This window comes from Python bivittatus, unplaced genomic scaffold (assembly GCF_059951505.1).
Source record: "Python bivittatus isolate LINGU-HERP-01145 unplaced genomic scaffold, Pbiv_v1 ctg000340_np1212, whole genome shotgun sequence".
Taxonomy (NCBI): Eukaryota; Metazoa; Chordata; class Lepidosauria; order Squamata; family Pythonidae; genus Python; species Python bivittatus.
In genome coordinates, this window is record NW_028277056.1 from 11,798,067 (window position 1) to 11,815,577 (window position 17,511).

The 17,511-nt window shown below is 39.9% G+C and overlaps 1 protein-coding gene across 3 annotated transcripts in view; it reads left to right on the top strand.

Annotated features, from left to right (window-relative positions):
* The window catches only part of FAT3 (FAT atypical cadherin 3), a 477,600-nt gene that overhangs the window by 389,908 nt on the left and 70,181 nt on the right, over positions 1-17,511 (top strand). For all 3 annotated transcript variants that reach the window (XM_088140551.1, XM_088140550.1, XM_088140552.1), the window contains exons 11-14: positions 3,713-3,909; positions 6,143-6,296; positions 7,698-7,931; positions 15,592-15,981. In XM_088140551.1, coding sequence (XP_087996677.1) covers positions 3,713-3,909; positions 6,143-6,296; positions 7,698-7,931; positions 15,592-15,981 — 975 coding nt within the window. The remainder of the gene's footprint in view (positions 1-3,712; positions 3,910-6,142; positions 6,297-7,697; positions 7,932-15,591; positions 15,982-17,511) is intronic.

A 17,511-nucleotide genomic window follows, 5' to 3' on the forward strand; every position in this document is an offset into this window, starting at 1 on the left:
CCTAAAACCCATGGAATCCTTAATGCTAATGAATCAGTTAATCAGCATGTTCCCATCACTGGGATTAATAACGGGTCAGATTCTGGCGAGATGGAAGTGCCTTCTCTGTTACACATTCATAGCCTCCATTCACCATGAGATGTTTGACCAGCTCCAGACTTAATACTATTGTAAATTCAACTTATGATCCATCCATTCTCCAAAGCATTCCAATAATAATGTAACCTTTCTCACTCCCTCTCTCCCATTCTGATCCTTCGAACAACTCTCTCATTTTGCTCACAAAGCTGGCTTAGCTTAGTTTCTGAAACAACCCAATGTCTGGGTTTGAATAACACCCTGAACTATAAACTAACCAAAGGGTAGGGTCAGCACAATGTGCCAAGCCACAAATAAGCCAAGCAAGTTAAAAATAACCATGTTTAGTGGGTACAAATGGGTCCTTCACAGACCTGGGAAATACAGTTTATGGAATAGCTTAGGCTGAGAACACATGATGGTTCTAAAGGCCATCCTGTCAGTTAATTTCATGTCTGAACATAGATTCAAACCTGGGTCTTCCCAGTTTACATTTATTCATTGGATATTATATATGAGGTTATTGAATATGACATATTTCCCTACATATTCAAGGTATGGCTGTACACCGCCCAGAGTCAGTCACTTCTGGTGAGATGGACAGCTATATAAATTTGATTCATTAATATTTGAGACATTGGTTCTTATTGTCATAGTAGTTCCTTAAGAATTCTTTGCCTATGCAGTGCTTCACATCATTAAAACCTTCCATGTATGATGTGAAGTGTATGATGCACAGATGATCACCAGAGGTAGCAATAATCACCATAATGGCAAGGGGGGGAAAATCATCATGCTGTTAATCTACGAACTGTAGGGACTTACAGAAAGTTTCACAGCAGACTTTCAGGACTGCCATCTCTTGACCTTTTAAACTTTCTGTGTGTGGTTTACTCCTGTGTTTTGAAGAGTTTATTTTTCTTGGGGATTTGCACACTCCTTTCATGTAGCTGAACATGTCTAACTTTTGAGAGATGCACTGTTTGGGGGGTATTTTTCAGACTCGAAGTAAACAAGAATGAGAGATTAGAGAGGGAAAAATGCAGATCCTGTGAGCTTTAAAGCCTTTGAAAAAGTTGGGCTTTTTTTTTTTTTTAAATCTTGGATGTTGTAATGTAAGCAGAACATAAGAAGAAAATTGCCAGTAAATTTTTTTTAAGTAAAATATATTAATATTTGCAGTCAGGATTCTTGTATTTAAAAAAATGCACAGAAAAATGAATTAATTAGAATGGTTTTAAGACACCAGTACTGCTTAATATGTTAGCAGAAAAGTTAATCACCACTAGATTTACAAGCAGGCATATATAGGACTGGGGGAAACAAAAGACTTGAGTCACAGATTCCCATGCCTGCACATAACACACATATGCGCGCGTGCACACACACACATTTCTTTTAACCTTAAGACATTTAAACCACATTACACAAACAGGTGATTACTTGGAACAACATTTCCCAAACCAATACACTCCAGAGGTGTTGGGCCAGTTGCTCCCAGAACTAGCTAACATGGCCAATGTTGAATTCTGTTTATTATTTACATCACAGCATGTAACAGCTGAGTTGCTGCCATCATTGGGGTCAGAGGTCCAGATAAAAGGTTGAACAAGCTCTTTTTGAGATGCTTATGGGAAAGCCAAACCAGAATATCTTTATTGCAGAGGATTACTCTATGTTGCAGACAAGGAAGTGTAACTTTTAACACCAAAGCATAAACAAATACTGGAAACATTAATGACTATGGATCAGCATCATTCTTTCCTGCTTTTTATTCTTTGTATATCCCAGTGTGGGAAATGGCCCTATTTTTCTTGCAGAAGATGGTAAAGACAAGCATTCTGACTTGATTTTGTCACCATGCAATTTAATGATGTGGAAAAGTAATATCATTGTGTTCAGAGTCACACTTCTACTGTAATAGCAAGCTGATTAGCTTCATCCCTTCTCTCTTCCTTGCTGGCTTTTTCCTCTTGTATAAATTTACTCTAATTGCCAGCCTTATCTTGAAGCTGCTCTTTAAACGACCTCTTGTTAGGTCTACTTAAGGATCATGTGTCTTTGCGTGTTTGGCAGGCTCTGGAAATCTGCACTCACACACATACACACCCCCAACAAGAATTGTAATGAATACAGAAACATCACCGACAGTGAGAAAAAAAGCTTCCATTAACAGAATCTGCTGCACTCCCTTGATTGCATAATCAACGGCTAATGAAATTGTCCTGGTAACCAGAGTGAGCGGGTTGTAGCACATCCCCTCGAGACTGAAGTGGAAAGAGAATTGTGCCACTGTAACGTGAGGCCTATTGATTGTTCACTGTTTGAATCTGATTACCCTTAAGAGGAGCAAAACAAGGATATCATCTCCAAACTTGGGTCACGTGATTGTTATTTCCATAGAAAGTTGCCGTTTGGATTCATTGGGGGAAATAGACGCATCTCAATAGGTTGTCAAGATGAGATCAGGAGGATGTGGACTATAGTTAGCTAACTTGTTCTCAGTGGGCTAGAATAATGTTGTCAGTCTGCTGTGTTGTATTTTCTGACCAAAGAAACATTCTTTAAAATCGGGGAGGAGCTTGAGAAGCATCAGGAGGATAGGTTGCAAGAGAGAACATGCCTCCTGCTTCTTTAGAAGTTGTATCAAAGACAGGATTTCAGCACTGGGCTATCTTTAGAGGGCAATGTCTGGGTGATAAAAAATATATAGAGAAAGAAATCTAGAAAATAAGATAGAACTGTTCGCGTGCAGAAAAGAATATTGAAGACAGAAGCCATTTCACATGGCTCAGTTATGGCATAGTGCTGACATAACTCATGATCCAGAGTTTGGAAGATCCTACAGAATCTCATACCATGTGTTTTACCATCTTTATTTTTATTTTTAGTTTACATGAATTCTCTTCTACTTTCTGTTATCTGTGAGTCATCTTAGCTGAAATTACAGTGAGCCTATGTTTGCAAGAATGAGTTTCAATGGATCATGGTTTGTTCGTGCACATATATTAATGATAGCTCTATAAAGAAAACCTATGCATGAGAGGTAGGGAAGAAAGAAGAAGCACTGAAGCTTAACAGAGAAGTTCCTATTGAGTCCCTAGCATACCGAATTTGCTAATTATGTTTAGATTGTTTATTGCTAATTTAGATTGTTTATTGCTAATTATGTTTAGATTACATTACATTACATCTTCTCTGATCTTACAGAAAAGAGTAAAATATAAGAGAAGGCAAAAGTGCTAGGGTTATTTTTACAAGTGAAGATGGATAACATCTGGGCCATGCTTGAACAAGCATCTAGATGAGAACTTGTTTTAAATATGACAGTTCTTAAAAGCGTTTGGATTCGTTTTGCAGATCAGATTTTTAATTTCCAGTTGCCTTCCCACCAGCCCTTCCTTTCCCCAAAATACAATTTTACTACTCTTCTATACCTTTACCTTTTGAAATGGCAATAGCAGGGTGTGGTGAGGGCTATTTCCTCTATTCTTCCTCTCTATTCCCTGTTATACTTCCTATGAACTAACAAGGATCAGTTTTAGCTCTTTTGCTTAAGCAGAGGGCTTTCTGAGGAACCTTTATGGGACTTCTTAATATCCTTCCTGCAGATTTTTTTTTTTTCTCCTCACAGGAGGAAACCCAAAAGGGAAGTTTGCCCTTGGCCTGGTTCAGAATGAATGGAAGGTATATGTCAAGAGACCTCTAGATCGAGAAGAACAGGATGTCTACCTGCTGAACATTACAGCCACTGATGGGCTGTTTGTAACACAGAGTGCAGTGGAAGTGATCGTCACAGATGTCAATGACAACAGCCCTGTTTGTGATCAGGTTAGTTGGCAGCTTTTTTAATTGATGGAAATCAAGATAGATCAGACAGACAGACATATAGGTGATAAAACTGAAGAACTGTGTTGGAGCTATTGTGTGTCATGTTTCCAATGACAACCCATCTGAAGATGGCCAGCATGGTCTAGAAATGGATGAGGGATGGGGTGGCACTTTTGAGCTGTAGCAACTGCTATATACGTGGCATAGGAAAGATAAGCAGCCAGATAGCAGTGAAGAATGAAGGCTGACATTCTATACAGAAGAGAGATGAGGATCAACATAAGCTCTGAAGGTAGATTTATTGCGCTGTCAAAGCTTTGTGGTAAGCTCACCTTTTCCTAAGGCAAGATCAGTGTTGGGAGAGGTTTAGTTAATCTGAGGACTGCAGAAGTGCTCAATAGAGTCTCAGCAAAAGGGTTATTTAGCCCATCCACTTTTCCAATGGCACATTCAGAGCAGTCCCTGAAATTACTATTGGCTAAAATTGTTACATCATCGCCACAGTGTGAAACTGTCACAACCCATGAACCATCACAAACCAGTCTTCCCTCATTTGATGCCCTCCCAAAGTGCTGACCTGCAATTCTTGTCATTCTTAGTCACTCCCTTCCCACTCTTCTACTACTACTACTAATAATAATGGTAATAATAATAATGATTTATTAAATTTATACGCCGCCCAACTCCCAGTGACTCTGGGCAGTTTACAAATTGTTAAAAACATTAAAAACAAGAAAACAACACAAAACAAAAAAGAACAAAAATGGCAGAGATAACAAACCCAGATAGGAACCAAGAAAAGAGGGTATTAGTCATCCTTGCCAAAGCTTTGAAGCACCAGCAGGGTGGGGACTGTTTGACTCTCAGGGGGACCTCATTCCAGAGGGCAGGCACTGCTATAGAGTATGCACACTTCCAGGGTCCTGATAGATGGCATTGATTAATCTAAGGAACCCGGAGCATGCCAACCCTGCCAGATTGGATCAGCCAGGCAGATATTATGGGAGATAGGCAGTCCCTCAAGTAATCAGGCCCTGTGCCATGTAGGGTTTTATAGGAAACACCCAGCACCTTGAATCTCACCTGGAAACAAACTGGCAACCTGTGCAGCTTGCGAAGGAGAGGTGTTACATGGCCTGAAGCATGCTCATCACAGCCTGCACTGCTGTATTCTGAACCAGTTGAAGCATCTGGGTGGTCTTCAGGGGCAGCCCCATGTAGAGCACATTGCAGTAGTCAGGCCATGAGTTGACCAGGGCATGAGTGACTGTCTGAAGGGCCCCCCAATCTAGGAAAGGGTGCAAGTGGTGCACCAGATAAAGCTCTGCAAAGGCCTTCCTGGCCACAGCTGCCACCTGCTCATCAAGCAGGAACTGTGAGACCACGAAGACCCCCAGATTGTGCATCACCCTTGAATGGGGAAGTGCCACCTCATCCAAGGTCAAGGATGGAATATCCCCAGATTTGGACGGTCCAAACACTCACAACCACTTGGTCTTAGTAGAATTGAGTAGGATCCAGACTTGCCAGCCTCCAGGCACTGGGACAGGACCTCAACAGCCTCATAGAGGCTGGTCCAGAGTCAAAAGATATAATTGGGTATCATCACCATACTGATGATACTGAACCCCAAATCAGCGGATGACCTCTACTACTATTTGTGTCAAAAGCAGTGAAGTGCCATTCCCTTAACTTGGCTTTGACCCATCCTATTTTGCTTTATCTGTCGCCCCTTTATATCCAAATCAATGTTCTCATCTTCAGATCAAGAGTACTAAATGCATGAAAGGAGGAGACCAATCTTGTACACCATCCCTACCCTCTATAAATTACATGGAAGGTGTGAACAGGCTTCTGTGTTCATACAGTTGTCTACATCCATATTTTTCCATACAATTGAATCTTTCCAGTTGAAAATGCTGAGCTTATGAGCATGCAGGTTCTCTATGTTGGAAGTCCACTCTTATTTTCTGCTGAATATGCAAAGCTGGGAAATGAAGTGAGTGAGATCATCTCACTCCATGTGTTCAATTTTCCAGGATTTGAAAAAGAAAATAGACCTCCCATGTTATTTATTCTTTCATAAATGTTATTTATTTTCAATAATAAAATGTTATTATTGGTATGATTCTCCGTATCGCTGAGCAACATGGTGAATCAAGAAAGTTGGAATTTTAATTGACCATCATTTGCCCACCTAAACTGGAATAATCTGTTCTTTTTTGGTCTTAAGGTTACATATATGGCAATATTTCCTGAGGACATTCCTCCAAATAAAATCATCCTTAAAATGGGCGCACAAGATGTAGACATTGGATCCAATGGTGAAATTCGCTATTCTTTATATGGTTCTGGAAACAGCAAGTTTCTTCTGGACCCCGAAAATGGTAAGATGATGATGAATTTTTACATGGATAATTTCTGTATTTATTTACTGTTGAAATTAAAGCTACTTAGGGAGTCTGCTGATATCTCTCCCTCAATCCCTAGGTGCCTCCTTCACATTGCTGCCAAAATATGCTGGCTGCTTCCAACATTTTACTTCCCTTGACCAAACTACAAGTTGCCTAGTAGTTCTCAAAATAGAGCTTACAAGGGAGATCAGCATCTGTCCCACTTACGTTGTACCTTTCCCTTCCTTTCCCTGTTTGAAGCTTCTCTCTGTGTTTGGTGCTGAGGATCTTTTACATTTCTTTCTCTAGTTAATGGTGGGCAGAACTCCCAGGCAGGCAGGGCCTTAACTCTGAAGTGAGCCTGTGGCACTTGTTGCTCGTCTGCTTGCTGGTGTAATTGGCCACATGTATGACTTACCACAATCCATGATTATTCTTCTGTCTGAATGAAGCCAATATGTTACTTCCAGTCTCAGAACTGCGTGCCTATCAATTAGAGCCATGCATAAAAAATGCTGCTTCGTTTTTTTTTCTACGAGGTCTCATTCAGTTTGATGAAAGAAATGTAACTCGCAACATTGCCTTGAAAGGAAGAGAGGATTTTTCTAGCTGGAGGGTAGTGCCTTGGCACTTATTTAATGATGAAGTGGCCAAGTGTTCTCTTGAGTGTCTAATCTTCCACTATATAATCATCTCTTTAGCAACTTACCACTTTCCTGGCTCCTGACACTTCAGTTCCCCTATTACAGTACCTTCCTCCATCACAAGCTGCTTATCAATGCTACGCAGTTTTTTTAAACAGTTTAGGAGGAGACACAGGGAGGGGTTGCAGTGAAAAGGAAGACTTCAGATAATTTAGTAGCGACACCTTGTTATGTCAGAGATAGAAATGTGCAGATTAGCTAAAGTTGCTCCATGTAACTTGGCATTCAGAGATCAGGGAGTGCTGAAAAGAAGGCATCATCTTGGTGAAGAACATCACGTTTCTATCAGCATTTGCTTTTGTGAATTAAAAAAAATATTGGAAGACTTTAAAAATGATAACCTCATAAATGGTACATGGAGAGTGGAGTGGGTATCGAATGCAGGTCCAACTTCACTAGTTTGTGCCCACTGCGGATCCACTGAGAGCCAAATTCCCAGATTCTCTCCCATAAAATTCCAGGCAGAATTCCTTTTGGTCCCTAGTTAATGGTGAGCAGAGGGTTATATAGGGTAAGGGAGGGGGGGGTTGCACATTCTCTCCTATCCGGGTCTCAGGATCCCAGCCCTTTTAAGATAAAATTACCTTGTAATTTTAAGATAAATTACCATGTAAAAACAAAATAGTAGAGCTGATAATGAAGGTAATAACAATGCATTTGTTTTTCCTTGTTTTACTTTAATTTATTTTAGGGGAGCTCAAAACCTTAGCTCCACTAGACCGTGAAAAGATCCCTGTCTACAATCTGATTGCCAGGGCAACTGATGGGGGAGGGAAGTTCTGTCAATCAGAAATCCATCTGATGTTGGAAGATGTCAATGATAATCCTCCAGTGTTTTCCTCTGACCACTACACTGCTTGTGTGTATGAGAACACTGCCACTAAAGCTTTGCTGACAAGAGTTCAAGCCAATGATCCTGATGTAGGTGAGTATAGGACACTGAAAAGAATACTAATGAAAAACAAATAGATAGAACTTGGTAAGGGGTAGCCTTTATTTTCCTTGCAATATATGCATTAACAGCAATTATAAAACTCAAAAACAACACAAGAAACTAAAGTTCTCAAGTCTGGATTTGATCCCCAAACCCACAGCTATATTCAGCTCACGTTCGTTGGTTAAATAGTATCTTACCCCCAAAATAGAAGAAATAGAAGAAAATCCATGGGAATCAGTTGGACCATAGATGGGCTGTACTCAAGATTCCAAGGCAGAGAATGTTACAAGAGATGTATTTTCATCAACATTTCCTGGAATCCCAAGAAAGGAACTTTATGATTGTGTAAAGTTGCAGTGCAGCATAAGGGGAGGCTTTTATTAGGAGTGCCCCAACTGTGATTTTGGGAGCCTCTCAGATCAGTTTTCTGCCAGTTACATTTTGGTCATCTCATAAACTTTGTAAGGTAAATGCAGTTCACCTGTCTCCTGGAGGGTTTTTGCTAACAAAAGACAAACTCTAGGCAGGGTTCAGTTGATGCTGAAGTTCATCCCATTGCATGGTCCAGCCATAGCAGAATGTCCAAGTTCATTCCCATCAGATTTGCCACAGAATTCACTTACTACCCTAAATAAAATAAAATATAATAAAATAAAAATAAGATTCATCCTTGGAATCTTAATTTTTCTTTAGGATGTTTGAAAAAAAAACATGGAAATTCAGCTTAACATGTTACTGCTCAGACTAATTGAAGTGTGCTGCTAAAAATGTTTGAATTTGCAGCGAATTTTAAAATGCAGATCAAAATTTGAATGAAAATAAAAGATGTATAGATTTGTCTGCTTTTTCCATCGTGCCATACTCTCCTTTTGTGGCTACTTCACGTCAGAAATAAGGGAGCACGGCAATGAGAAAGAGAAACAAAGGATCAGCAGATTTTATACTAATGATGAATAGTGCAGATTTCATTTTCTAACTTTTGACTTGTAGTTAGCTATTAAGGTCAAATGCAAACACAGGATGCTAGTAATAAAACATGACAGTATTGATATGTGAATATTAAAAGAAAGATCTCTTGATTCAGCAGTGTGTTAATACAGCTATAAATCCTTCTGTATTGAAGACCGGAAACTCTCTGCATGCATGTTCATCTTTTGCAAGCATGCCACTTTGCACAGTGATATCTGCTTTAAGGGTATATTTTTATGGGAAGACAGCAGGAGAGAAACAGATTGAAGAGGGAGGCAGTTGTTGTATGCAAAATTCTGTATTCTGCTTGCTGAATGCTCTAAGGGTGTTTCCAAGCCAATCAAGTCCAAAATACCATGAACATTTCCTATTCCAGAAAGAGCACATTCCAGGAGAAAAACAGAATAATCTGAAGAACACCACCAGATAAAAATTTTTGCCAAACTTGAGAGGCAGGCTTCTAATTAGTATAGTAGTTTACCAAATGTTGGGTAGATTTTTCAAAAACTCTGACACTGGGAGATAACCTTCAATTTTATGCTTTTTTGGGGGGGGGATAATAACAACAAGCCCCCTCCCTCCCTCCCTCCCTCCCTCCCTTCCGTAACCTACCACAATTCAGATCTGTAAAAACTGTAAAATATCCATGGTGAATATGAAGAAGTATCCAAAATCAATTAAAAATATATGACAGATATTGTTTCAGTCACCACCATGGATTCTGCCCATGAAGACTCAAGACTCTGATGAACCTGAATGACTTTATTAGTAAGATGCTATGCAAATTGATCACAGTGGTCAGGTGGGAAATGTTGATGTCAGATCCCCCCTGAAAGGGAATTAGCCATGCTTGCCATCACAATGAGAGGAGAAAATGCCATGCTATAGATTTGAACACAGGTCAGGTTTACTTTTCATTTTCCTCCACTGGTGGCATTACTTTTGCCACTTCAAGTCTTAGAGGTCCTTGGTAAACCAAGAATCAGCCAACTGAGAGAAGGAGAATCTCATCAACTGCCCAGGTTTTGCCTATTGCTAGTAGCTCACTAGGCATTTGATGGAACTACCTGCCAGATTTCCACGAAAGTTCCCAAGTGCCTGGTGGAAACCATTTATATCCATTAGGCACCTGAGGTATACCATCTGAATGGGACTACTCACCCTACAGAAGTGCTAAATGGTAGTCAGTTTCATCTGGACCAAGGCATGATCTGACCACAGGGAAGGCATGATGGACATCCTTTCTGTATCCAGATCGCACAACCACAGCACAAATTCAATGTAGTGTGTGACCACTTATGGTTTGGGCCAGATATTGTCTGGGACAAACCCATGATTTTCATAAGTTCTACAAACTTTATTGCAGTCATTGATCAGAGCTGGTTGCCTGGACTTTCCCAAACCCTGGCCCCAAGGTGTGGAGGTTGTAGTCCCCCAACATCAAAAGGCAGGAGATACTAACAGTTAGTGACTTGGACAAAGTCTATCTAGTACTTCCACAGCTGAGGGTAGAACTGAATCTTGTTCTCCCAGCTCCTAGTGTAACATCCTTCCTAATTACCTCACCAGATTTGCCTTTGCAGTACAGCATGAACTAAGGAATTTGAAGAGTATAAATAAAATAAGTCAGAGGTGTATTCAAGGAACCACCATTTCCAGTGGATAATGTTTCCCAAATGAAGTAGCTGTTCTTATAAGGAAGATAAGTCTAATTACGGAAATTTCATTTTTTTTTTCTTCTTCTTAGGCTTTTTAGTTGTACACTGGGGGAAATGAAGGCATATTCATTAAGTAAAGCAGCAAATAATGACACAATATACCACTGAGGAAATAACCATAAAAGCTGTCATAATCTGCAAGGAGTGGACAGCATATCTTGAATTTAAAGGAGCAGGTTCTCAATTGGAGGGTCCTCCTGGACTTGCATCTCCTGCTGGAACAACACATGGAAAATGTGGCCATCACATTTTCAGTTGCTCAGTTGTAGCCCCCACCAGGAAGCCCTAGCAGTGCAGAGGAAATCATACCAGTCAGTCTTATATCACAGTGCACGGACCAAAGGGGAGGAGAGATGCAAAAGAGAGAGATGCAAAAGTAGAAAGTCGCATTGCGACAGTACAACACGAAGCTAGTATTGTGCCAGTGTGACGCAAAGGTAGCATTGAGACAGCACCACACAAGCACTTCTGCTTTCGTAGTGCATCATGGGGCAGAGCTGACGATTTGATGCAGCAGAAGTCTGTCAATGCCTGTGCTTATTACCATAAATTGCAAAGAGTTACAAGCTCTACATTTGCCTTTGAAAACAATTTGGAAGCTGCTCTAGGTATGAAATAGAAGAGCCAAATTGTTAGTGGGTAAGAACTCCGGTGTCAGTATTACACCTGTCCTCCAGTTACTGCATTAGTCGTTAATAGGCTTCTGGGCCAAGCTCAAAGCACTGATGTTGATCTATAAAGCTTTATACAGTTTGGCTGCAAGATTGGAATCTGCCTTGTCTGTGCACGCATGTAGGGAGGGAATGCTGTAGGCCCTGGCCCAATCTGAAGTTAAAGGTATTGGTAGTGCTTCTTTATTTTGGTTTCCATGCTGCAAAACACCTTACTCCCAGAGTATATCTGGCACCCTACATAAGTATTTAACGGTACTGCTTTTATTGACTTTGGTTTCTGTTTCTTATGGTAAACCACCAGAAGTCATATTGAGCTGAGTGATATAAAAATAAATGTAAGAGATAAAGATAGACAGACAAAAGGATGCATATATTTATGAATTATTGATTATGTGCCATCAAATCTGTGTTGACTCTTAGTGACCACATAGATAGGTTTTCTCCATTACAATCTATCCCTAACCTGGTCTTTTGGATCTTCCAATGGTGCAACGATGGCTGCTGTAAGAGCCTCCAGAGAGCTAGGTCTTCACATAATGTGTCCAAAGTAGGATAATTTGAGGCTGGTCATTTGTGCCTTGAGTAAGAACTCTCAGTTGATGTGTTCAGTAATCCATTTGTTTATTTTCTTGGCATCTCCATGGTATTCTCAGGAATCTTCTCTAACACCAAATTTCAAAAACATCAATACTTTTTCCATCCTTCTTCAAAGTCCAACTTTTGCTTCCATAGAGTTTCAGAGGGAATACCATTACTTGTATTGTTCTGATGATCTTATTGGTGTTCTGATCAATCAGTTATGGGGGACAAAATATCAGATGATGATTGTCTGAAACATTTCATTAGCCACATACATTGGATTGATTGAAATGCTAACAGGTAGTCCTCAACTTAATGCCACAATAGGGACCAGAAAATTCATTGTTAAGTGGTGTAATCATTAAACAAGGCATCACATGACTGCACCCAATTTTACAATATTTTTTGCAGTGGTCGTTAAGTAAATCATTGTGATCATTAAGTGAATCACATTATTGAGTGAATTACTTGGTCATTAAGTAAATCACACAGTTCCCAATTGGTTTTCCTTGTTGGAAGCTGGCTGGGAAGGTCATAAATGATGATCACATGACCCTGGGACACTGCAATCATCATAAGTACATGCCAGTTGCTAAGTGCCTACATTTTGATCGTGTGACCTTGGGGACACTGTAACAGTCATAAATGCAAGGACCAGTAGTAAGTCACTTTTTTCAGTGCTGTCATAACTTCAAACGGTTGCTAACAAATTGTCATAAGTCAAGGACTATCTGTATACAGATTTGAATAAATATTTTGAGGTCAAATGCATCAACTTTAGTTCCCTGTTAAAGGAATCATGAATTCTTCAGTTACTGATAGATGCTGAACTAGAAACTACGCTTAATAGATTTGGGACAAGCTGACTTCATATGGATTCTTATGGATCCATTTTGACTTCAGTATGGATTCTCATTGTGGTTTGTTCCAATGCTCCAAATCAAGAAATGGGAAATTACAATTAATGAAAAAAGTCCTGGCTTATTTGTTCATTTTCATAAAAGGATAAACATAGCATCTTCCCCTTACAATACAGTATAAACACTCACCTATGAATAGTAATTGTAGCTATTTGTTACTCTGATTTATGTAACAACTCACCAATAACTTACCTGACATTGGGGCCAGGGGGAATTCATACTATAGGAATAAATAATAGTAATGATGGATGATCAAGCTATTTATTCAATGACTTGAATCTGTAAAGACTTTAAAATACCAGTGAATCAAGTAGTCAGATAATAAAATCATAATTTAAATACTACTTATCTTTAATAACTGCAGAACGTTGGGAAATATATCCCGTGTGTATCGACATGTAGATTCTAAATGGTAAAATTATAATTGAAATACCATTTCTTCTTAATGACTTTTTCAAGGTTTCATGTCATCGCCTTTGGGTAAATCAAAAAGGGTTTCAGACAATATCCCTGTTCCTTGGAGAGTGTCATCTAATCTTTTGTAATATAATTTAAACAAGTGTTCGTATTTTGTTCTTATGATTGCTTTTTATGAATATGCCTAGACAACAGAGCATCCTTCCCCAGGCCTTCCTAAGGAAGGAATTGTGCTCCTGCCATGTCAAGCGGAAAATAAATGTATTCTACATTCTGATCCATGTTAATTGATTTTATACAATACATTTCTGTCATAGGAAAGAAGAATTGCCCAGCTTGATGGCTGAACCTATTTGATCTTGGTTGAGCTGATAAAGGTGATGAGGTTTAAAGCAGATTTAGGGCTTCCAAGTTTGGGCTGCAAAATCTGGATGACCACTTTCTTTTTTTTATCCATTCAGTTGTGTCCGATTCTCGGAGACTACCTAGACAAGTCCCCGCAGTTTTCTTGGCAAGGTTTTTCAGAAGTGGTTTGCCATTGCCTCCTTCCTAGGGCTGAGAAAAGTAACCAGCCGAGGTCACCCAACTGGCTTTGTGCCTAGGTGGGACTAGAAGTCATGATCTCCCAGTTTCTAGCCTGATGCCTTAACCAGGACACCAAAAATCCAGATAACTCTAACTCTTTTAGTTCCCATCTAATGGTTGTCTGAATTTTTGCAAGTTATATGTGGTAGCCCTTCCTGATTAATATGTGAATGAAAGACTCCCAGGAAATTCCAGGCTAGAATGGGAAGTTTAAAAAAAAAACCACAGAAGAAGACATTGAATCATTTTTGTATTGATGCCAAAATATATGGATGGCCATGAAATCATCAGAAGCTGGGCTCAGCTTGAAGGAAGCTTTATCTTTAAAGAAGCACTAAAGTAACGTCACCAAATTTTGAATTAATGAAGTATAACTAGAAGCAGGATGTGTAGTTTGTGTTTGTGAGTGATTGATGTCAGGCAAATAGTTCTGGCTTGAAGACAAACGCGTTTCTATTTCTCAGTTGGCTTCAAAGGAAGGGAACACTGACTTTAAAGGAGTGTTGCATTGTTCTTTGTTTCTCTTTGCTATTGCTAAGTTGTACAGATAAAGCAGCAACAACATGGAAATGTGCATAGTTTAGTTTTTGCATTTGTGCTTAATTAGGCTTAAAGTGGTCCCCTGCTGCAGTATAAAGGGAATTGCCCTGATTTCACTTTTAGCATACAGATCTCTATCATTCCGAAGTTAGCTCAAGTTGGCTGTCTTGGTGAGCAGATATTTCCCTCGGGGGTGGGTAACCCAGGAGCCCACACATGGCCTCTGAACCCATTTTCTTTCAAACCCTTTCCAGCTACATTTGCTGAAAATCAGTGGTAGGGCTTCTCGTCGTTCTCAGGAAGCTTTAAAATAGGGTAGTGATCGTGGTTTTTTTAAGAGAGAGAAAAAAACAGCTCCTCTCTCTCCCTCCAAATAGGAAGAAATAGAACCTCCTGGTCCCCCTCGCCCCCCACATAAGAGGCATTTCCCTACTGAGTCCCCCATCCATCAGAAAGTTGGCCACTGCTGCTATACACCAACCTTTCCCAACTTGACAGTCTGACAGTATTCTGGGACTTCAGTTCCCAGATCTGTGGGTTAGAAAGGCTCAGAGATGCAGTTCTAGCACATTGGACCTACACCAAATTATTGCAGACTGCTTTCCAAGGACAATTACCAGGGACAACCTTCTGTGAAACAATGGCAATTCCAAATAGCAGCTGATGGTGGTTGACCCAGACAGGAAATGGAGCAAGAAGTATCTCACAGGTCTGCTGCTAATAGCACTGAACTTTGAGCAATTACAGGTAGTCCTCACTTAACGACTGTTGGTTTAGCAGTCATTTGAAGTTACGACAGCGCTAAAAAAAGTGACTTACAACCGGTGCCTGAAGTTAAAACCATTGCAATGCCCCCGCGGTCATGTGATCGTGATCTGGGCACTTGGCAGCCAGCTTGCACTTATGATGGTTGCAGCATCCCGGGGTCACATGATCACCATCTGTGACCTTCCCAGCTGGCTTTCAGCAAGCAAGATCAATGGGGGACTGCATGATTCACTTAACGACTGTGTGATTCATTTAACGACCACTGTGATTTGCTTAACAACTGCTGCAAAAAATGTCATAAAAATCAGGTCCAGTCACATGATGATTCACTAACAACCGCATTGTTTAGTGACCTAAATTCCAGTCCCAATTGTGGTCATTAAATGAGGACTACCTGTAAATTGTTATCCCATGTTGGGATCTTGGTCTTTTCTGCATCACTGAATTAAGAACTGCTGTTCCCTCCTTTTTTTTTCAGGGGTGAATAGAAAGATTGTATATTCCCTGGCAGACTCTTCAGAAGGCTTCTTCTCCGTCGACAAGTCCTCAGGCATCATCATTTTGGAACATCCTCTGGACCGAGAACTTCAGTCTTCCTATAATGTCACCATTAAAGCTTCTGACCAGAGCATTGTACAGACCCTGTCATCATTTGCCACCGTTACCATTACAGTTCTGGACATTAATGACAACCCCCCTGTCTTTGAGAGGAGAGATTATCTGGTTGCGGTGCCTGAGGACACCTCACCAAATGCCAAGATTCTTTTTGTTTTTGCGACCAGCAAAGATATTGGTACAAATGCAGAGATCACCTACTTCATCAGATCTGGTAATGAAAAAGGGAAATTCCAGATCGATTCTAAAACAGGTAAGTTTACCAAAATAAGAAGAAGGCTTATAAAGGAGGTTTAAAAAGAATCCTTTCATTTTATAGTTGGGAAGGAAATAGCAGGTTTTTTGCACTGCTTACATCGCTGCTTATATTTAACTTTTGTTTCTTTGTTACTAATTTACACTTCTTCATATGAACAGCAACAGAACAATATTACAAAAATACTGAAGAATCTCCATGGTGCCTATTAAAATTCAATATAGAACTTAATGGCTGTAATCCTCATTTTCACTAACCTGGGAGTAAGCTCCATGGAACTCTGTAGGACTTACTTCTGAAAAAGGACACGTTGGATTTTGCTATAGAAAAATATCATTTCCAAGCCAGGTATATCTCCCCCGCATAAGATTTCTGTTTGCCTAAGTGAAGAACCTGGCATCCATTTCTGTTAAACTTCAGTCACTTATTTTCAGACCATTTCTCTAACCTTGTTTTATTACTTTCTGGGTTTTAGCTACCCCACCCAATTGTGTGTCATCTGAAAATTTGATAAGCAATCCCTGTAGCTCTTCATCTCAATCATTAGAGAAAATATTGAAGACGAGAGGACCCAGGAGGGGATCCTTGTAGCACTCCACATGATACTTCTCTCTAGGTTTGATGAACAACCACTGATGAGTACTCTTTGAGTGCCATTTTCAAGCCAGCTATGTACCCATTTAATTCTCATACCATTCATCCCACATTCAACTAGCTTGCTAATCAGCTTGTCATGAGGTACCGCTAAGGCTGTTTGTATGCAGTATTGATGACTGAAGGAACACTAAAATGGATCTACTAATACTTGTAGTTCAATAGCCATTTCCTTTCTAATGCCTTGTCCAAGAAAGGGATATTTGCAACTGGGTGGTAGTTGTCCAAACTCAAGATTTAAGGAGGGCAAGATAGGCTGTGCTACTGCCTCTTGTAAAATGTTGTAGAGAGACTAAGAGTGGGAGAAACAGCCAAGATCCAATTCTGATTTGTGAATTATTAGTTGAATTTGCAATTCAAAGTGTTGGGTCCATCTGAGTCAAAGATATGTTTCAGTACCTTGTCTGAAGAGTCAAATCAGTTTGATTTCAGGATTTGATATGACAAGATAAACGCATGTGTACGTGTGCACAAAAGTCTGTCAAATCTCCAAATCAATTTGAAGGCCTTAAGGTTTTGTTTTCGGTCCAGAGGAAAGGGGTGGAGCATGGAAAATGGAGTGAGGTAGTTGTGCCAGTGATGGAAAATCCACCCTTAAGAGGGCATTCTGGAAAGAAGGTGCTACCAGTGAGAAGATCCTGCTTGTGGTAGGTTCCCATCAAATTTCATGCAGATTTGGAAAACCTACTTCTAATATCAAAGAAGTCACAAGGGAAGCAGCATACAGAAGATGGTATTTGTGTCTTTCATTTCCTTTAGATTCATATACCATCCGTGTTTGTGCAAAGACTCTTCTCACTGACATCAAATCAACTGAACAAAAACAAAAAAAATAGGTCTCTTCTATATTCTCCCATTGCTCTCAGTAAAAAG